The following is a 21,941-nucleotide window of genomic DNA, read 5'->3' as shown; positions in this document are numbered from 1 at the left end:
AGGGAACAATGGCAATAACCAGGTACAAGCTGTTTTGCATATATTCAGTGTCTGTCATCGTCGCTGGAGGGTGTTTACATTTTCTGCTCACCTCGTTCTATCGGCGGTTTTGTTCTTTTGGTTGTATAGATTTATGACTGTTTCTGTGTGAGATGCTTTGTTTCTTTCTGTGTCGTTACTTGCTTTGTGTCACAGTCGTGGTCTCTTCACATTACATTCTGTTCTCTGCTCACTATTTTTTTGCTTTTTTTTTTTGCCAAATCCACAGATAAGAATTGGTGTGCAACTTTTTACTTCTGCAATATAATAATAATTGGGATTAAAGCTACAGGGTGAATTCCTGGAGGGGTTTATCAGCAAACATTAAACAACAACTCAAATATGGACTCAGCCTCTTGATAGTGGAGACCTACTAGTTAATAATATTTCTCCCACAAAATAGCCAGCTTATTTGGCCACTGGCTCAAGCACATCAAAGGCAGATTAATATCACAGAAAAACAGGGAACCGTCCTACATTAAAAGTTGTGAGTAGTATGAAAAGCTATAATCAACATAAACTCTTATTTAGGATTATAGAAATATTTTTCATTTCGATGTTTAGATTGTATTTTTTGCGTCATCGTGTCAAGCTCAAAATGAGGCCTCTGAAAAAAAAACAACAGAAGATAAAACAAATCAAAAATAGCATGTTAGCTATGAGTTATGGTACATCTCTACGGGTTCTTTGAGGTTTTTTTCCTGTGGAAAACACCGTATAAATCACAATTTTATATGCATTAAGGCAAGATTGCATTACATACTGACAGAAAATCCTAACTGCAGCTTCATACAGTCAAACATCAATCGTGTATGCTGATCCCTTCTGGACATTTTATTGCTGTTATCTCTCGGATGATGCTGGTATTCTTTTATTTTCTTTCTATGCCATGTTGCTCCTCCAAACCGTTTATATGTCTGGGAATAAAAAGCCATTAGAACAACTATTAGAGCTTTTAAAAAAGTTCAGTACAAGGGATCTCGACTCCTCTTCTCCAGCTGCTTTGTACTGAAGCTCTGCGGTTTCCATGACCTGCATGACTGAGAATCTACAGGGACATTTGTAAAACTAATTTACATAATTACTGCTGGGTTTACTGGCTGCAACAACTCCCTTTTCAGACATTTAAATATGTTTAGTTTCGTTGTTCAGGTGGAAGGATTGTTCTTATTCTTATCAGTGTTGTCTTGCGTTAAAGAAGCAGCGAGAAAAACAAAGATTGTGGTGATTTCTTGTAGTTTTCTGCATGTTTTACGCACAAGAGGACACACATGTCAACCCTAACAGCTTATAACCAGTTTTGTCTTTATCAGCTGTCACTCTGCCAGATACAAAGGTGGCACTACATTGGAAGCACATTACTCTCTTCTGTACACACAGTGATTTACTGGCATCTCACCAACGTTTTATAACTTTTATCTCACTTCTTCACTACATTATGGACTCACTCTGTCTGTGTCTCTCTGTGGTAGGCGGGTTTTCCGCCAGCAGGGTTTGGTTGATTCTCTATTGATTTGTTGGAGAGGCTGAGGAGGAGGTGGAGAAAGTGAAAGGGGGAGGAGTGGAGGCGAAGCCCCGGCCTGGCGAGGGAGGGAGGAGAGAGAGGGAGAGAGAGAGAGATGTGATTGTGCGTGTTTGGGACGAGAGAGGAGAGTGATCATAATCACGGCAAAAGTCCGACCGCCGAGGGAGCGCACTTAAATCACGTGGGGGTGTGGATTTGTACAGAGAAAAAGTAAAAGTGTCGTCGAAGTGACTTGTGGCTGTACTTTGTTCTCCTCCTCTGTTCGCCTGTGCGCCCCCTCCGCCCTGCATTCCGCGGAGCAGCTGTGTTTTAATGCCCCTGCGCACCCGAGGAGCAGAGGAAGGAGAGAAGAGTGAGGAGGAAGAAGAAGAAGGAGAAGGAGAAGAAGAAGAAGAAGTGAGAAGGCCTGGACAACACCCCTCCTCGCCCTCTGGAAGTCTGTCCACTCTCCCCTCCTGGCCCTGCATGGACGGGGATGGGGAGAGCCGGATGCTGTTGCCGCGGGGCTGAGCGCCTCGCCTCCCCGTCTATGGTGCGCCGCTTCCGGCCACTGCTGCTGCTGATCATCGTTCTGTGCTGCGGTGCTCACATAGGTAACCAACTCCACTCCAACACTGCAACAACTACTGTGTTCTCTCAGTCATAGTCGCAACTAATCTGTGATTTTCTTTTATTATTATTATTTTTTTTACGTACTTTGTTATTCAGTTGCGAACCAATTGCTGAGCGCTGCGCCGTCACCTCAGTGACAACACTCAGTCTGTTGCACTTGATAGTGATCTGAGCTACTTTATTAGTTATTATTGTTCATAGTGTGGCCGATCCTTGCGTTGGGCCCAGTGCTGCCTGACAATGGCTCTCTCTACAGCGGCAGTGCAGCAGTCTGAGCACGGATCGAGTTTCTCCTCCTCTCTCCTGGGCCGTCATTCTCCTGTCTGCCCCTTAATGGCTCATGGAGGAGGGGAAGAGAGGGCGACTAGCTCTCCTCATGTCCGTATTTAACAGATTTATTCTGTGCAATATGAGGAAGAACTGAATCTATCCCTGTGATGCTCATCATAGAAAGTTGTGGTGTGATGCAAATGTGATTGAACCTATTGTGGAGCACAGCTTATGTCCAGTTGATGCAGATTATTTGAATGCATCCTCAGGAATGTTGTTATTATTATTATTGTTGGCAGTTTCCTTTCTAAAAACTCTTTCACAGATTTCTCTTTGTATTAATGCGTGTTTATCATCTGCTGAACCTCCTGCTAATCTTAGACAAATGTTACAAAAGAACAGTCTTTTAACTTAAAGCCAAAAGTTAATAAGGTGTCAACCAGGATTATTGATACTCAAATATAACCTTTCTGTTAGACAGACTCCTTTACTATGGTGATACAGAGGTCTTGATTTGCTGATTTGCCACATTCCTGGTTAATTTCTGTTTGGTAAAGACAGATGCATTTTACATTTGGCACAAAAAGCAAGACATGTCCTCTTTCCAGAAGCCAGCGTTTTTTTGGTCGTTTTTTTTTTTCTTTTTCCAGCCGGGTCTGTGTGTTTCTGTGTGTGCAGGGGGTCGGCGTTAGTGGCGGCTGTCTGTTGAGCAGTCACACCTCCAGTAATTAGTTTAACACGGCTCAGGCAGCAGGACAAAACCGCCTCTGCACACAGCCTGGTGGGAACAAGAGAGACCAACTCCACATTAAAGACCCTCTTGGCACCTACTGCCACACATGCGTCACCTGGAAAGAATGTGTATTATTTAGTCTGTTGAGCCAAACAGAATGTTTTATTTGTTAAAACTTGTACGCGTTCGGGTTATTTAGTCATATTTCATTGTTGCTCCGTGCAGCTCCATGTGTCTGTTTAGACAGGGAGGCTGGAGTGTCTGAATTGTTGACTATTGTTCACAGTGTCTAGCCGAGAGCAGCAGAGAGGGAGAGAGAGAGAGAAGGATTGCATAGCTGCTGTACAGCTTTGTATCTCTAAGCTTGGGAGGCTGTTTGTGTGATTTGAGCTCAGCATGCGAGAGAGTGCACACAACAAGGTGATCAATAAGCACTTCACAAGCCATTCCTTCGGTTGAGAGATGATCCCAGTAGATCCCTTTTCTGATCTGCCGAGATCAGAGGAGTTGGAGGCAGCCGGATTGGGAGACAAAGAATTGCTAAACAGAGCCTGGGAGATTCAGCCGCTGGATCTTTTGACCTCTGTCTGATGGTGGAGAAGGTGCCTCAGGATGTGGGGAGAGAGGAGGCGAGATGACCAGCGAGCGAGGAGGGTGGCTAGGGAGCGAGGCTGAAAACAGAATAGTGCTGCGGGAGGTGGAAGCGATTCAAGCTGTGAAATAATCTAGGCTTTGAAAGAAATATGATAAAGTCAGATGTGAGAGGAGGATGAGGGTGAAACAGGAAGGTTAATATAGGACATGGAAGCATCGGTGTGAGCATTGCTGACCCTGTTATTCTGTCTCTATTAGAATTACCTCAGGGGATGATAGAAACCAAGCTTAAACACAGGAGTTCCTCACATGAGCAGTTCTTCATTCTGTTCTTCACAATATTTTCAAGCCAATTCAGTATTCATCACCTCGGCCCGACTTATCAGAAATTGCTTATTTATATGCATAGATTGGATTTTCTTTTGAAAGTACAGCTATGAATACTTAGAAAGGCCGCTTAAGAAGACGGCTTTTACAAAAGAGAGATCATGGAAATCCTTGAAGAACAAAAATAAGAAAATTGTGCTTTAATATAGAACCATAATCTTATTCGGAACCTAATCATCGGATGGAATTCCTCGTTTTGCTTGATGTAATTCACAGGGAGGCTCCAGAGCGACACGGTGGGAGCTGGTGTAAACTTCAGCAGATGCTTGACGTCAGCAAAGTTTTAACCTTTATAAGTCAGAGGTTTGAACCCGAGTCCTTCAGTTACAGGGTCAGTTCCCATCTTACTGGGAAAATGTCAGTGAATGTGCTTTTGTGCGTTTTTTAGAGCAGCTCGTGATCCTGATACCTTCTGAAAGAGAATAAACCCCCCTCTGATTAGATTGGAAGCAGTATTTAGGTACTGCAGGCTAGATAGGAGGGAAAGCAGGAGGCTGTTGGAGCGCCAGTCAAAGACACAATGTGTCCTCAGTACTCAGACCGTCTGTGCAGTGGTGGTTGGCATGGCAGGCAGCCTGTGTATGTGTGTGTGTATCTGTGGGTCGGTGTCAGTATTTAACAGGCAGGAGAGAGATTCTGAAGCGTGGTGCGAGTGGGGGTCCGTACCTGCACCCTGATTTCTGCAACTCAGAGCAGTACTGCCCCCAAATGGTGGCACCCATCTCCGTCATGCCCCGAAATCAAATAAATCTACAAAGAAGAGCAGGAATGTGCTGTTGGCTCGTGTGTGTTTATGCGCCAGTGGTAACTTGTGGTTGTGAAGTGATGGTGTGACATTGAGGGAAAAAAAAAACCCATGGACTTTCTGCCTTTGGCTCGGCCATTAGGAGATCATACCACCATCTGAAGATCACTGACTGTGTGCGTTTAACGGAAGTACGACCAGCATTCTTTCTTAGATAGCTATTTGTGTGTGTGTGTGTGTGTGTGTGTTTGTGTATGCAGCTGCCCATACACTGCAGAGCCTCTCTCTCTGGTCTAATCTAATAGGAGCACGCTGTGACTGATGCATTAGGTCTGGTCTCTAATCTCTCTCTCACTCTTACTCCCTCTCTCTCTCTCTCTCTCTGATGATCTATGATATAAAAGGCTGGTTTGACCCTTGTTACATTCAGAAATGAAGAAACAGATAACACATCAGGGGCATGTTCCTAATCGTGGTATGAGGACAGAATAATCAATCTTTTGGTTAAAAATCAGCTAAAAAAAAAAAACAACACAAGTTGATATTAAATTTCATCATAGTACATTTTTTTATTTTGCTTTTTTTTTCTGCAAAAGCTGCACAGCATCGCAAACACAATGCCTCAAAACCTAATCGGCATCTTTCTGATACAGTGAATATAAATTGAACACTATGAAGCGTCACAAAGCGCAGCACACCTGCGTTGTCTTGCTCCTTCTATCTGTTATGTGCTCCTTGGCCATGCAGACACTATTATCTCACTCCTTGTGGGAAAACGTACTTTGTCTTTCCTCTCTGGCTGCTCTTTGGTTTATTACACTTCAGGTTTATTACACTCACAGAGCGGCTCTGCTGACTGATCAGGACTTTCAATCAGCAGCTGGTTCTTTTTCTAGTTTTATTAGGTTGGACTGTAACAGGCTGGTACCATTGTGTGTGTAAGATCAAAGCCTTCTTCACACTATAACCTTAGTTGTCTTATGTAAGTGCGCAAACTTTCCATTTCCAGTAAGATCCGGTTCTCTGTCTAGTTAAAATGTAAATTGTCAGACATGTATGTTTTTAGCTGTTTTCAGCTGGTCAGACACCTTTATCATTGTAACAACATGGCTTCCTGTCAGTATTTCTGACTCTATCCGTGTGTCCTCTCCAGGTCAGTGCCAGGTGGCCACCCCTCAATGCCGTATCCAGAAGTGCACCACCGACTTCGTCTCCCTGACCTCCCACCTCACTCCAGCCGTGGATGGTTTTCACACCGAATTTTGCAAGGCTTTACGCGCGTACTCGGCCTGCACCCAGAGGACGGCCAAGTCCTGCCGGGGGAACCTGGTCTTCCACTCGGCCGTGCTGGGCATCTCAGACCTCATGAGCCAGAGGAATTGCTCCAGAGATGGGCCCACTTCCTCCACACACCCTGAGATCCACCTGGAGCCCTGCAACTACCACAGTCGCACCCAGCATGCCCACATACACTCCCACGCACACACACACTCTCACACCCACGGCCACAGCCACAGCCACACTCGGCCTGGGTACCTGTTTTGCGGGCTGTTCGGGGACCCGCATCTGAGGACATTTAAGGACAGCTTCCAGACTTGTAAGGTGGAGGGGGCATGGCCTCTCATTGATAATGATTATCTGTCGGTGCAGGTCACTAATGTCCCTGTGGTTCCCGGCTCCAGCGCCACAGCAACCAATAAGGTGAGAACTGTGAAATGGGCTTTTTGGAGCCTAATTTGCTGTTATTAAGGATGGAAGAGCTTCCTAAGTGAGAGCAGCTGCTGTAATCGAGTTTATTTCTGTATGTGTGTTTCCACAATGAACTCTTAAGTTTCTTTGCTGTGCCTCCAAGTCTTATCAGTACAAGACTGGAAAACACCCTCGCTCTCCTTGCTCTACTTTCTCTTTCTCGAAGTCTCTCACAGACTTGCAGGTGTGAGGCAAACAGCCTCGATCTTGTGACTGTCTCTTGTGACTGAGGCAGTGTTGGAAACCTAACTTGGTTAATGGCTGCATATAGCCTGACCTCTAATAACATGGAATGAGATGTGTGAAAGGGCCCACTGTTTACTTATGTGTGTGTTTGCAAGCATTTGTGTGTCTGTGTGTGCGTGTGTGTGTGTCCCATAAGTTCATAAGTGGCACTCCTTGCACTGAGCTTAAAGCGCAGTGTGTGTTAAAGGTACCTGAACAACAGAAAAGACACACATACACAACACCAAATGGATGACGAGCCACACAAGGTGATCTTTGTGGTGTTAAAGAAGCAATGTTGATGTTTCCCCCGATGATCAGCCCTCTCTAGCTTAGTCGATGGCTTTAATTATTAAAGCACATACACACCCCTGCATACACTTAGTCAAGCGCACACTGACAGAAACACACACATTAAGCAAATAGTAGGTTTGCTACACTGGTAGAGCTGAAGGTTTGACCTTGTGTCAGAGGTGGGGCAAGTTATTAGTCACGATTATTAGGGACACACACACACACACACACACACACACTCCTACACACACACGCATACACACACACATTAACAGCCCTGCAGGCTTAATGGCCTGCCAGCGCTCATTCCTCACGGCTGTCATGTGAACAAAGCAGCCATTCACCGGAACTATGATGCTAGTGCTAACCGTAATGCTCACACCACACCCTGCATCCAGCACTGCTTCCACTCACCACCGAAGCCCTCTATATGTGTGTGTGTGCACATGTGTCGGCATGTTTGCATAGCTGTGTCAAATTACAACTTGTTAAAAAGTCATTAAGTCATTTCTCAAATGTAGTGTGATGAGAGTCAATAACCTGTGTAGTGGGTGAATGTTAATCTTCATGTGTGTGTGTGTGTGTGTTTACCTCACCTCTCCTACCTGCCTTTGTTTTTTTTTTTCATGGATTCATTGATTAATGGTTTAGTCTATGAAACTGTCAGAGTTCAGTTTTTAATTTTCTGATCGTAACATGCTCAATTTACAACATCACAAACAGAGAAAAGTAGCAAATCGTAAACAGAGAATGTCTTTTTTTGCTTGAAAAATGATTTCAAGCACTAATCAAAGGTTATTCATTTCTATTAGTTCAGGGCTGCGACTAATGGTTATTTTTGTTATTGATTAGTTTTTCCAATTATTTTCTTCATTGGCTGCTCAATCATTTATTGTGTAAAATGTGAAAAATTGAAAAATTTCCAGCACCCAAAGTAAAGCATTTAAATTGCTTGTTTTGTTCAACCTGCTGTCAAAATCCTAGAGAAATTTCTCATGTGTGAGAAAGAAAAGCAGCAAGTCCTCACACTCCAGGAACTATATATAACATAGCAATTGGTTCTGACTTTCAATTCAGCTCCATTCATGATGTCAATGAAAGTTGTGTTTGTCTAGTAAATAATGAACTGACTGTAAGAGTAAACTGTATATCAATTGTTGCATTTTAAAATTGTCATTCATTGAACACACTTTAAACTCTGAATGTCTCTAGAACTTAACTGATGTTCTGTCTTGTTCTTGCTCTATAGATCACCATCATCTTCAAGCCCTATGAGGGTTGCACAGACCAGAGGGTCTACCAGGCCGTCACAGACAACCTCCCTGCTGCCTTTGACGATGGCACCGTGAGCAGTGGGGACCCCATCCACGCTTCAGCCGGCGTAGACGGTGTGTCTGGGAAGGTCCGGGCTCTGTGGATCTCTGAGCGCAGCCCAGGACGCCATGTGGAGCTGCACGCCGGCTACATCGGTGTGACTGTAATTGTTCGCCAGCTGGGGCGCTACCTAACCCTGGCGGTGCGGATCCCCGAGGAGCTGGCTCAGGCCTATGATGCCACCCAGGACCTGCAGCTCTGTCTGAACGGCTGCCCCAACGGAGAGCGCATCGACCAGGCGGGGCACCTTCCCCTGCCGATCTCCCCTCCTGCGCTAGGCCTGCAGCTCCAGCAGCTGCGTCGGCCGAGCTACTCATCACTGACACAAGCATCCCCCTACGGTGCCTCGCAGGTTTTTGGTGTGGAGGGGGCGAAGGAGCGTTGCAGGGAGCAGCTGGAGGTGCAGGACATTTACTTCCACTCCTGCGTGTTTGATCTCCTGACCACCGGGGATGTTAACTTCACAGTGGCAGCGTACAGCGCCCAGAAGGACATGGAGAGTCTGCATCCACACAGGGATAGATGGAGGATCTACCCCCGCAGCGCTGCCATCTCCACCTTGCACTCTGATTCTCACCTTATCAAACAGTTTGCTCTGCTCCTGGTGTGTGCTCTGAGCGCTGCTTTGATCTGAAAGTGGGAGTCTTTGAGTGTGCCTGCATGCATGTGGGCTTTGTTTATGTGTGTGCACTAGAAAGAGAGTTTTGGGAGTTTTTCGCTGAGCACTGATACTGAACGCTGATTCCTCTGTCGTTCAGAGTGGACTGGACAGTTACTGGGAACTAGAAGTGTTTTTTTTTTTAGAAGAGGTGACAGACCTCCCAGTGGGCACAGGAGATACTGGCAACACTAACTGCGTCTTACTTTGCCGAATCAGCCCTCTGGAGGTAGAGAATAAACAAAGAAGACGTGATGACAGCTTCTACAATCTGTCTTCATCTTTGGATAGAACGCAATTGACAATGACACAAATGTTTCTGTGTGGGTGAATTGACTGTAAATAGTTCATTTTGTCTTCAGTGCACAGTGTAATGGTGTAGAGTATGTTTTTTGTGCCATTTGATGTGATTTTTTTTGTAATACCTCAGACAGAGGACGTTTGTTTTAACAAAAGCACTTTATTTTCATTTTTTTTTCACAAATCCACATCAGTGTTTCTTTCTTTCACTCGCTGTCCTTCACCAAAATCATCAATGGCTCAAGTTCTGGACATCTGTAATTTAGTTTTTGATCCATTCACAGTGAAAGACAATTGAATACTAGGAGCTGCCATTTTTGTTGAAATGCGCCATTCTTCCTTTAGCTGATTTGACTCAGCCTCTCATTTTAAGTCAGTCGATGTGAGCTGTTCTGTTGAATGTATTATGAATATCGTCACAGCAATTGCCATCAGTGCTATTTTGTTGCTTCGTGAACTTGTTGCTTCTCCTCATTCCTGATTTCAACTGTGTGCGTGTGTGTGTGTGTTTGTGTGTGTGCGCCCACGCTCTGTTTTTTGGTTGGTGACATGTTTGAATGTGTTTTTATTGCATCTGATTCACATTAGAGGTACTCCAAACCTTTCTGCCAAGATGCTGTGACTAAACCGGCTCATGTTTTCTACTCAGTGATTTTTGTTGTTGTGATAATTTGAGCCAAAGACAGATAACATGGTTTTTATGTACAAAGGAAATCATAACTCATCACCAAAACCAGCACCTGCCTCCCTCTCAGAGTCTCCTTCTCCCAAGGTTTTAAATTTGCTACTGTAGACTGCTTTTCTCCTTCTGTCAGAACTGACAAACGGCTCCTTATTAGGATCCATGTAAGATACTGGAGAGAAAACACTGAGAATAACTTCACCACACTGTGCTGGGGTTTGAGCTTCAGCATTGTGTTGTTGGAATTTGATACCCAGGAGAAATGTCAAACGTTAAGACTATGAGCCTTTTTGACATGAAACATTCTGTATAATTCTGCCCAATTTGTTTGATCATATAAGCTTAATCTCCCTTTTTGGCTTTGTGATCTCTTACATCATGTGTGAGTGTCAGTTTGGTGAAGAGTGACTGGTCAATGTTGAAATACTTAACTTATTTATGAACGTAGTGTCCTGTAGAGGATGTTAAGCTCCATATTCTTGCTGTTGGATAATAATTTAAAAAAAATGTCAGATGTGATTGTACTACCACCTAGTGGTGCTCTGTTGCTATGTCAGTGTGTTACTAAAGGCGCTCAAAAAAAAAAAAAGAAAAAAAATTGAGGAAACAAACTGTTTGCCAGTGTTTTATTTAAAAAAAAACAATAAAGTCAAAACAGCCCAAGCTTACTTTCTGTTCATTAATTTCACAGTGAAGACTATAAAAAGCAAAATGCAAATACTTCAAAAGTGAATTTAAGTGTAAACTTCCAAAAACCCACATGCATTTATTTATTTATTTTGGTAATTCAAGAAATTCAGTATTGCAGGTGAGACTATACACACATGTGCTCTCACAAAGACACATACATATATGCAACAGTAGGAGCATTAAACCATCTGTCTGAGGTTAGGCTTCAATCAGATACCAGGTTTGGCCTCACAAACTTGCTCTGTTTTCAACTGCCATCGTCGGCAACACCTGGGACGCCAGTGTGAAAAGGCTGAAAAAGGCGCGACTAAAGGTTTGTCGCATTACAAAACGTACTCCTGTGATCCTGATAGTGAAACAGTTGCCATTTAATACATGTAACTTTCCAAAAACCTCACTGTAAAACCATCTTCATGAAGTCAACCATGAGGACGGGCACATACTCATCATGTTGGAGCGCAGCAGATCTCTCTGTGGAGACTTCAGACAAGAAACAGTTCCCTTCTGTTGGGTTAGTTTTCTTTTCATGGGGCATCAAAAACCCTTCAGTGCCGACGATCTGAAAAGTCAAATACACTGTTAAGACTTACGAAATACTAACAATGCCACATGCACTTACACTGCATCTATAATGACAAATGACCCCCCAGTTACCTGCATACGAAGGGACACATGCCACATATTTCTTTAATTAATTAGACTCTTACCACTTAATAACAACATAAATGGTCATCAGAGCGTCAAAGACAATGATCTTCATAAGAAGCAGCCTCAAGGCCAGTACAACCACCGTATTCGTCCTCACATCAATATCTGGAGATCAAACCACACAGACGAACATAAGTCATCTAAATCAGCCATAGGGAATTGTAGTTGTTTGCAAACAACTGAATCTTACCTTCTATTTCTTCATCTTTATAGCAATTCTTGTTATGATCAACTGAAATGGTAGAAATGTGTTAAAAAGCTTAAATTAAACTTGCAAAAACTACAATTACGTTAAGACTGATGTGTTCATATCTGATCAAACTTTACCTGCTGAGGTGATGTGGTGTCTCCTCCTGACTTTTGAGCGTTGCCTGTGACTCACAGAGCAACTGTACGATGGCCAGTCACTGGTGGCTACTGTGATTATTGCCACGGCGTTGTTACCGCGATGCCTCCTGGTAACAGCAACACTGTACGGTCCGGTGGACATGTGACCCTCTGATGCTGATCTCCACCTGACCTCCAGACGTCCTCTCCTGAAGTCACTCACCATACAGACCAGCAGGGTCCAGCCAAGCCTTTCCCCTGACAGGTGAACTGGAGGGGCCAGAGATGCCAGGACATCACCGTCTACTCCTCCTGAGCCAGGGCAATTAGGCAAAAACGAAATTTGGTTAGGATGCAAAGAGGTCTTGTTCTGTGTCTGTCTAGCAGAAGGAGTCGTGTGAGGCTCTGCATTGCTGCACTGAGGCACAGAAAATGTAGAATACAGCGTTCTCCCTAAAAATTGCACATTTGTTGTTTAGCTTATGCTGTAAAAGTTTAGAATTAAATGCTTAATGCATTTAACATGATTACTTGACACAACTCTAGGTATGTTAATGTATTAATGTAGGCTGCTACCATAGATAATATAAAACCCAAAAGACAGAGAACACAGTATACTAGTCTTGAAGTAAGTTGTGTGTTTGTAATTATAAATGCTACTGACTTCACTTAAAATGACTTAATGATTAATCAGAAATAGTGCAGCTGTGTTTTAAACAAAAAAAAAAACAAAGCAAAGTTGATATGGTGGACACTTTTGACTTTAACTAGTGCATTTTCTTTCCTATTGATTCCCAGTATGTATGTATTGTGTTAAAAATGAAAAGCTCTCACCTGTCCATAAATAGATGATAGGAAGGTAAAAGAGACCCCTGGAAGGTTCAGTCATGTCCGCTTTAGTTGGAGTGACTTTTATAATTGCTGATCGATGCCTGCTCTGTGTGTGAGTGTGTTTGTGCGTGTTTGTGTGCCTTCTGTATGAGTGTGTTAAATGGGGGCATTCCATTTGGCTTTGCCAGGAGCATTGCATTGTGGGGGATCGACATGTCTCATTGTTGTGACCTTATGCTAACAATGGAACCCCCTTACCCCCACCCAGGCACACGCAAACCCAAACACTGACACTGGCACAGGGAATAGAGAGAGGGGAAGAGGGGAGGACAGTGGGAGCTCTCACACAGCTTCACTGTGTCTGTTTTCATAAAGAAAAAAAAAGAAAACTGGGGACAGGACTTTACTGTGGACAGTAGAAAGTCAGTGAAGAATAAGTTCAACAACTGGGGACACACCTGCCTGCGGCTGTTAGATCTGAGGTAAGAGACTGATTATATCAACGCACCCAGAACATTAGACAACACTCTTGTAGGTTACACCTGCACACACACACACAGACACACACACACACACATTTTTTTTCAGCATGTACAGTATTTGTTCCAGTACAGACCACCTCAGCAGCATGTAACATGTATGTCATAGCTGTAATTCACTAACATGTGTCCAAACATGTGAAGCTAAAGTGTATTGTCTCTCTCTCTCACACACACACACGCACACAATCAGACACACTCAGGCAGTTTTTTTTCTCAGCAGAGGGAGGGAGCTTAAAGAGAAAGTGAAACTTAACAGCAGGCACATGAAGAGTGCATGATGAAGCTAAAATGATCGAGGTAAGGCATTTTCACATTTCTCCAAAACATGACCTCTGAAGGAAGCACAAGTCAAGTATTCCTTTACGAACTGCCCTGTCTTAACACTCCTCAACGCTCTGTTGTATTTCTGATTAACTGAGAGAGGCTGTAGCTGAGAGCTTTATCTTTTCAGTATGGTACAACATAGCTCGAGCCTATGCAACCTGATTTGAACTGCAGCTATGCTCCTGCAGCTGTTGTCACCTTACAGTTATAGCTGTGTCCTCATCTTGTTTTGTCCACATGGAAAGTCATGTGGTGTTTTTGTTTGAGTCTTTCTCAGGATGAGATGTGTTGCGGCTTAGTAATCAACAAAGCTCTGTTTGTCAGAAGGAACTGAGCATGTGTTTTAGTACAGCGCAGTTAATGAAGGCATAGTGCATTTTACTTCCTGAAAGCCTACGATAGTGTATGAGAAAAAGCCAGTGAAGGAGGAGTAATGAATGAAGAGTCATTGTAACTGTTGCTGTCTGGAAAGTTGTTTGTTTCAGGACCAGAAGCAGGCGGTAACCTTTGAATTCATCCATTAGTGTTTGTCCTAGTTTCATAGTAAGCACTGCGACCTTTGACATGATTGGAAGAAACAAAACATTATTACACCTCTGCTAGATTACAGAAAAAGTAATGGGCTTGTCTGAATAAATCCTGTTGAGTGATATGTGTGCTATTAATCCTCCACTCGTGTCTTTCAGGTTTCACAAAAGAAGTCCTGATTCCCTGACGTTGACATTTCTATTCAGCCTTATCATTATCCAACGGTCCCACCAGGTGGTCCTCAGTCGTTCCCTGCATTTGGGCTATGATTGTGTGATATCAACAGTCGCTGTCAGCCTGTCACACGGGTTGGCATTTTTTTGATCAGTGTTGAAGGACATTCCCTTTGCAATGGCCTCTGTGAGGCTGTTGGTGCTGTGTCTATTCAGTGTGTCTCTGGTTGGGTCTCAGCCCACCCAGAGTTCACAACAGGTGTCAAGTCCTCCTCATCCTGCAGGAGAACAATCTCCTTTGGATCCCAGTAATCTATCCTTCCCCTGGAGTCGCCTTCGCTTGCCAAGGTATGCTTCAAACTCGGTCTTTTAATAGCCACATTAAAGAAATTAATAAGAAAGTTGTCAGACATCTGTCTTTTAAGTCATTTATTTAAAAAGCAACATGTGTTTTTTTAATTTCAGGTACATCATTCCTCTTCACTACCACCTCTTCCTGCACCCCAACCTCACAAGTCTCAGCTTCAGTGGCTCAGTGCAAATCCAGATTGATGTCCAAAACAATACAAACTGGGTTGTATTACACAGCAAGGGTCTACAGATCTCCAAGGCCACAATTTTAGACCAGAATCTCGCCCATCTGTCTGAGCAGGTAGTTGTGAATGCAGATCGGCTGATTTGTCTTTGTTATGTACAGTGGACTCAAAAATCTCCTTCTCTTCTAGGTTCTTCCAGTTCTTCATAACCCTTCCCATGAGCAGATAGGCATTTTCTCTCCTAGGGTGCTCAGCAGTGGACAGAAATATTTCCTGTATATTGAGTTTGGGGCAGAGCTTGTGGAAGGTTTCTATGGCTTCTACAAAAGCACCTACAGAACGAGTGAAGGAGAGACCAGGTGAGACCAAGTTCACTGCTTCACATCATGCATAATAGATCATCCTACACATAAAAGTATGTTGCAACCAACAATGCAGTATTACAGTATCTGCTCGTCTCTTTCCAGAACCTTAGCTTCAACTCACTTCGAGCCCACAAGTGCTCGAATGGCGTTCCCTTGTTTCGATGAGCCGAACTTCAAAGCCAATTTCTCCGTTCGGATCAGGAGGAGTCCTGAGTACATTTCTCTGTCCAACATGCCTGTTGTGAGTGTTGGATGATTGTCAGTTGTCACACATGTTCAAATGTGTGAAAAAAGAGAGGCTTCAGTTAAGTGTTTGTGTATTTCAGGTCAAAACAGTTGAAGTAAATGGCGGCTTGCTTGAGGACCAGTTTGCTGAAAGTGTAAAGATGAGCACGTACCTCGTAGCGTTTGTCATCTGTGACTTCAAGTCTGTCACTGCAACAACATCCTCTGGGGTGCAGGTGTGGTCTCTATGATGATATCTCATATGATATTTCTACATTTATTGCTTAAAATCTGACTTTCTGAATCAAAAATGGCATTTTGTTTGTTTGTTTCATCATCCACTGTAGGTGTCCATCTATGCTGCCCCTGAGAAGTGGCAACAAACCCACTACGCCCTGGAGGTTGCTGTCAAAATGCTGGACTTCTACGAGGAGTATTTCAACATCCGCTATCCTTTGCCCAAACAAGGTGAACCTTACTTCAATTTTTTTTCTGCAGCGAAGTTACAAAGTATTTCTTTGCCCCATCACTCTCTACCTCCTAACTGGTGTTTTCTCTCTCAGATCTAATTGCTATCCCAGACTTCCAGTCAGGTGCGATGGAGAACTGGGGTCTGACCACCTACAGAGAGACAAGCCTTCTCTTTGACCCCCTCACATCCTCTGTTTCTGATAAACTCTGGGTTACCATGGTGATTGGCCATGAGCTCGCCCATCAGGTAAGAGTATAAAAGTGTATCTGCACACTAATGACGATCAGGATTATGTGTTTCAGCAACAGGTCACACACTCATAAACCACGGTGTTACATAATCAGTCAGTGCACACTAGTAAAATTCTAATTCTTGCATGCAGTGGTTTGGAAATCTGGTGACCATGGAGTGGTGGAACGACATCTGGCTGAATGAAGGTTTTGCCAGATACATGGAGTACATTTCAGTGGAAGCCACCTACCCTGACCTCAAAGTGGTATGTGCTTTAATCATTAACTGATCAATTAATATTTAGCACAGAAAGGAGGATTGATATTCATGTTCTGTTCCCAATCCTGCAGGAGGAATATCTACTGCACACCTGTTTTGCAGCAGTTGGTTATGATTCATTGAACTCCTCTCGGCCTATATCCAGCCCAGCAGAGAACCCCACTCAGATCAAAGAGATGTTTGATACAGTCTCCTATGACAAAGTAGGCTTTCATTCTTTTTGGTCAAAAAGAGCACCACACAACTGATTCTGAAAAAATCATTCCGACTATATTTAGCAGTGAAAATGTATCTGTAAATTTTTTAGAATTTTTGGTCAGTTTTTCTTTAAATTACTGATTTCTAGTTGCCTAAGTCATGTATGGAGATGATGAGCCAGTAAAGACACGAGTGATTTATATGTTTATGCTGAATAGAAATGGTTAACTGCTGAAATATTTCTTTTCTCTTCCCTAACAGGGAGCATGCGTTCTGCACATGCTGCGACACTTTTTGACAGATGAGGTGTTCCAGAGTGGGATAGTTCGATACCTCCGCAAGTACAGCTACAGAAATGCACACAATCAGGACCTGTGGGACAGTCTAGCCAATGTAAGAATCCAAATTACATTAATGGTTTAATACTCCGGGCAATTCTTTTTCATATCTTTGTGAAACAAAAGGGGCAGGTCAGTGTAAATGATTGATAGTCTGTCTTTGACATATTTACCAAACATGGATTTTGCCTGCTTTTCTGTATGTGGCATGGACTACATTAGTGGATCAAGAAGCTGAAGAGAACAGAGAATTGTTTGACCTGAACTAGAACAAAAGTAGTAAAGATGTTTGATTTTATAGTTTAATCATTCACCTTTTTATGATCCTGGCATTATCACTGGGTAATAAACAGAGAGTGATCCATTTACAGATGTCCTACACTTTATTTCCTTTCTCTGCAAAAATGCAAAAATCAATTTGCTGAGACTTAAAGTAGGAAATCAATCAAAGTGAACATGATATCTGTTTTCATTGCAGGCTACATTGTGGTATCTGTGCCTGGTTAAGCAGTTGTTAAGTGCAGATTGGTTTAAAAAGAATAAACTGCCCATCCAGGCAAAAATATCTCTAAAAGATTAAAGTAGACATAGTTTTCTCTGTGGTGGATTACCAATATCATGCACATCAAAGTCTCTCAAAGTGCACTGTGCTGAATAGATGACTGTCATGGAGGAATAAAACTCACATCTAAAATATGGGAAAAACTATTGTTTACCATTGCTATTTTTAAGGTACATCTGATTTGTATTAAATTCCCATGCAAACATGTTATGTGTTTTTAATTAAAACTGCAGTTGCAAAGGAAAATGAAATGCTACATTTTATTTTCTTTTTCAGACATGCTCAGAGGAGGACTTCATCTCAGGAAAACACTGTTACAACAGTGGCCAGGCCGCCAAGAATGCAGTGCGTAAACATTGAAGCATCACATCACTGACATCTCTTCACAGATTGCCTCATGTAAATGTCACATATTGTAGTTTACGTATTGATCTTCTTTCCTCTGTCTCCTACAGTACCTGTTCGCAGGAGAACATCTGGACCTGACAGCCATGATGAACACTTGGACTCTGCAGAAAGGTATTCCTCTGGTGACTGTAACGAGGAAGGGGCCTCGTCTGCTGCTCAGACAGGACAGGTTCCTGAGGACTGTGATGCCTTCTGACCCTCTGTGGTCCACGTTGCAACAGGGGTAAGTGTGTATTTACACTTGTCCAGTTTTTTACTTCGTTTTTGATTCTTTTCACACACTATGTTGCTCTTCTACTCTGTATTTTCACTCTTACAGCTCCCCATCCATTGTTGTTAAGACTAGATTTAAGTAAAGATCAAGTTTAAACTTGAGAACTTACACTTTTCAGTGAATACTCTTCTCTCTTTTATAGTTTCCTTTGGCATATCCCCCTGACATACAAGACAGACGTCTCCGGCACCATCCACAGACACCTGATGACATCGCCCACAGGTAAGAAGGGGGAGATAAAATGCCACACATAAATCTTGCAACCCTAACTTTTCTTTCCCATTACAAAGCTTTCTGTTCTGTCTTTTGCTGTTTATGTTTCATTTAGACAGCATACACATAGGAGAGGAAGCCAGCTGGGTAAAGGTAAACACTGACATGACAGGCTTGTATGTGGTTCATTACGAGGACGGTGGTTGGGATGTGATGGCCAAACTACTGAGGGAAAACCACACCGCTCTGAGCTACAAAGACAGGACGCAGTTGATACACAACGCCTTTCAATTGGTCACGTAAGTATTTGTTTGTGTCCACGTGTTTGTGGGTGTCTGGGGGACAACCAGTCACCTTTTGGTACTTTCCTGCGTGTTTGTAAAGGAACATCTTTGTTGATCCAACATGAAATAGCATGCATCCTTTAAATCTTTTTGTATCTCTCTAAAGAGCAGGCCATCTGCCGCTTAATAAAGCCTTAGACCTGATTGGTTATCTGAAGCAAGAGACACACACAGAGCCTCTTCTCCAAGGACTGGGCTATCTGGAAGCCTTCTACCATATAATTGAGAAAAGGGATGAGCTTAATTTAACACAAAACCTGGGGGTAAGAAGACAAGAGTAAAGTGTTTGTAGGATTTTTACTGTGTGTCAGTATAAAATTGAGTTAATGTGAGTCGCTGTTTCTGTGTGTCTTTGGACAGATGTACATCCTGCAATTTTTCCGTGCCGTCATTGACCAGCAGACATGGAGCGACAGTGGCTCTGTGTCAGAGCGACGGCTGAGGTCAGAGGTCCTGTTGCTGGCTTGTCACCTGGATTACCCCCCTTGTCTGGAGCGAGCACGTCAACGCTTCAAAGACTGGCTTCAGTCCAACGGAACTCTCAAGTCTGTCTAAATTATAGTTTAACACACATTGTTATCAGTCAGCAACCGCAGACATGATTCACATAAACAGCAGAATTCTTCTGAGCCAGTGGATTGTATAATTTGATATTTCATCTTGTCCCTAATGTGCGTGTTCCTGCTTGTGTTTACTCCAGCCCGCCCACTGATGTTGTAGAGACGGTGTTTTCAGTTGGAGCTCAGGATGACAATGGTTGGGCCTCGCTCTTAAACACATATAAGATTTCCCTGTCAGAAGCACAAAAACACAAGATCCTGTTTGCCCTCACCAGCAGCAGAGACACTAACAAACTGCAAAGGTATGTCTTAATGCTGCCACCTTGTGGCAAGCAGTGTTATGACACAGCACTGCTGCCAAAACATTCAAGTCATACAAAAAATGTATGTCATGTAAAACCAACACAAGTGACATATGCCAATGCTGCAGAATTACATCCGCAATGTTTGTGTGTGTGTTTGTGTTGTAGACTGCTTGATCTGGGTCTGGAGGGGAAGGTGATTCGATCGCAGGACCTGTCCCATCTCGTCCTCATGGTGGCCAGGAATCCACGGGGATGTAACCTTGCATGGAGCTTTGTCAAAAAGAACTGGGACACACTGGTTCAAAAGTTAGTAGGACAAGATGGAGAGACTAAAAGACCTATACTATCAGTAAAAACACACATGATGCCACACAGATGCATTTCCATCCATTCATCCATCCATTATCTATATACCACTTTAGACTCGGTAGGGTTGCGGTAGGGGCTGCAATCTATCCCAGCTGAATTAGGGTGAAGGCAGGGGACACCCTGGGCAGGTCACCAGTCTGTCACAGGGCTACACAGAGAGAAAAACAAACACCCTCACATTCACACATATGAACAATTTAGAATCTCTATTCAACCTCAGCATGACTTTGGACTGTGGGAGGAAGTAGGAGCACCTGGTGACGACCCATGTTGCACAGGGAGAACATGCAAAGTAGCAAACATACATCCCCCTTGCATTTTTCCATAGCTTTTTAAAATATTACAACATTTTACCAAGTATTTATGCACTCTAGAACCTCCTCCAGCTGGTCTTGTGGACTGGATGTATTTACTGTAAGACTTCGTTTTCTAGTGGCTTCAGTGTGGTTTATTTAGAACAAGTGGAGCAGGTTTTTGATTTATAAGGACCTTCTTGTACCACAAACGTAACTTTGCTCTGAGACTATCTTCTCTGTCGTCTTTCTGACTTGCAGGTTCCAGTTGGGCTCATTTTGTATTAGAAACATCATCATTGGCACCACGGGCCAGTTTTCATCTCAAGAGGAACTCAAAGACGTAAATACATTCTTAAATACAGAACTACTTTATGTTGTACAAGGCAATTTGAACATCCACCTGTATACAGACAGGGTATTTATACTACCTGGCACTGGTCTTGGCGTAATCAAAAATGTTGCCATTATTTTCCAGAAGTTGATTGCTGTGTTTTATTTGGTATTTCTACATAATTTAATGAGAACTTAAATTAGTGATAAAGTCAAACTAATGTTAAATGTCCTGAAAGAAATGTTAATGTTTTTGCACCTGAATTTGGACTCAAATTTAGTGACATGAAATAATAATCATTGTAATAATAATAACTCTATTAAATGTGTGCTAACCTTGTTGCTACTATAGTGCTGTGAGGAAATATTTGTCAGTTTTCCTTCAGTTTTATCCTTGATTGTGTTTGTTTAAATGTATGTATGTTTGACCCCCAGGTGCAGCTCTTCTTTGAGTCCATCAAAGAGCAGGCTTCTCAGCTGAGAGCCACTCAGATGGCTCTGGACAATGTGCACAAAAATGTCCGTTGGGTTCAGAGGAACCTCGACACCCTGAGAAACTGGCTGAATGAGCAGATGCAGTGAAGACAGCAGAGAGAGAGGTGGTGGTTGCCAGCATAGCCCAGAAGGGATATTTGAATGTTTTTTTTTTTTTTAATTTGTATGTGTGCTTCTTTTTGGAAATTTAATGCAACACATCAGCAAAGAGATGACAGTTTTATATTTGAGAAATTGTAATTTTTTGGGAGGGTTATGTGTTGGAGACGTGCGTGTAACATGGATATTGTGTTGTCTTGTGTGTGTGTGAGTGAGTGTGAGAGACAGAGGGATCCATTCCAAAGTGGCACACAAATGCTGTGTAAATGGACTCTTTACCAAATGGACAATAAAAGGGTTCATTCGTTGTACCTCTGGGCACCTTTGTGTGTGTTGTGTTAACTGAAACACATCCTTGTATTATGTTCATGTAAGCAGAGCCATCATGTCTGCGCTTTTGTGTCTGCCTGTCTGTATGCACTTCGCATTCATCATATTAGTTATTGTTAAGCTATTAGTAGTCTCGCATAACCAGATCATTCTGCTGCACAACGTAAGGTAATAATAAGCTATTCATGAAAAAATATTTCTAGGTTACAGCTGAGGCTTGGGCTGGCTTCCAGGAACTGAAAACAGTACAATGTTCTGGAAAAATGTGTTTGATAGTCATCATGTTAACTGTTTGTTTGTGAGTTCAGACTTGTTTTTAGTGTTAATTTAAGACCAGTTTGATCGAGGGAAGGGGAAGGGGAAGCATAAAACAGTTATGGTTGACCTCCATGCAGTGAATGT

The 21,941-nt window shown here is 42.9% G+C and overlaps 2 protein-coding genes across 3 annotated transcripts; both read left to right on the top strand.

The window, feature by feature from the left end:
- Positions 1-1,655: 1,655 nt before the first annotated feature.
- rgmb (repulsive guidance molecule BMP co-receptor b) lies at positions 1,656-10,798 on the top strand. The gene is made up of 3 exons (XM_008281491.1): positions 1,656-2,157; positions 6,059-6,606; positions 8,423-10,798. Exons 1-3 carry the CDS (start codon positions 2,040-2,042, stop codon positions 9,179-9,181), a joined length of 1,425 nt encoding a protein of 474 aa, XP_008279713.1. The 5' UTR covers positions 1,656-2,039; the 3' UTR covers positions 9,182-10,798.
- Positions 10,799-13,111: 2,313 nt separating this feature from the next.
- Positions 13,112-21,527, top strand: erap2 (endoplasmic reticulum aminopeptidase 2). 2 transcript variants are annotated; one of them, XM_008281490.1, is made up of 21 exons: positions 13,112-13,225; positions 14,296-14,658; positions 14,776-14,962; positions 15,036-15,205; positions 15,314-15,452; positions 15,538-15,672; positions 15,784-15,904; positions 16,000-16,154; positions 16,291-16,404; positions 16,490-16,621; positions 16,878-17,009; positions 17,793-17,861; positions 17,972-18,147; positions 18,341-18,420; positions 18,527-18,710; positions 18,862-19,018; positions 19,116-19,300; positions 19,456-19,617; positions 19,786-19,926; positions 20,544-20,625; positions 21,051-21,527. In XM_008281490.1, the coding sequence occupies exons 2-21, from the start codon at positions 14,489-14,491 to the stop codon at positions 21,195-21,197; spliced, it is 2,838 nt and encodes a 945-aa protein (XP_008279712.1). In that variant the 5' UTR covers positions 13,112-13,225; positions 14,296-14,488; the 3' UTR covers positions 21,198-21,527. The 2 variants fall into 2 exon arrangements, with proteins under 2 accessions (XP_008279712.1, XP_008279711.1); XM_008281489.1 differs by lacking the exon at positions 13,112-13,225 and adding an exon at positions 13,503-13,582.
- The last annotated feature ends 414 nt before the right edge of the window (positions 21,528-21,941 follow it).

The sequence above is a fragment of the Stegastes partitus genome, unplaced genomic scaffold, assembly GCF_000690725.1.
Source record: "Stegastes partitus isolate 25-593 unplaced genomic scaffold, Stegastes_partitus-1.0.2 Scaffold234, whole genome shotgun sequence".
Taxonomy (NCBI): Eukaryota; Metazoa; Chordata; class Actinopteri; family Pomacentridae; genus Stegastes; species Stegastes partitus.
This window is presented reverse-complemented; position numbering and strand designations above follow the sequence as displayed.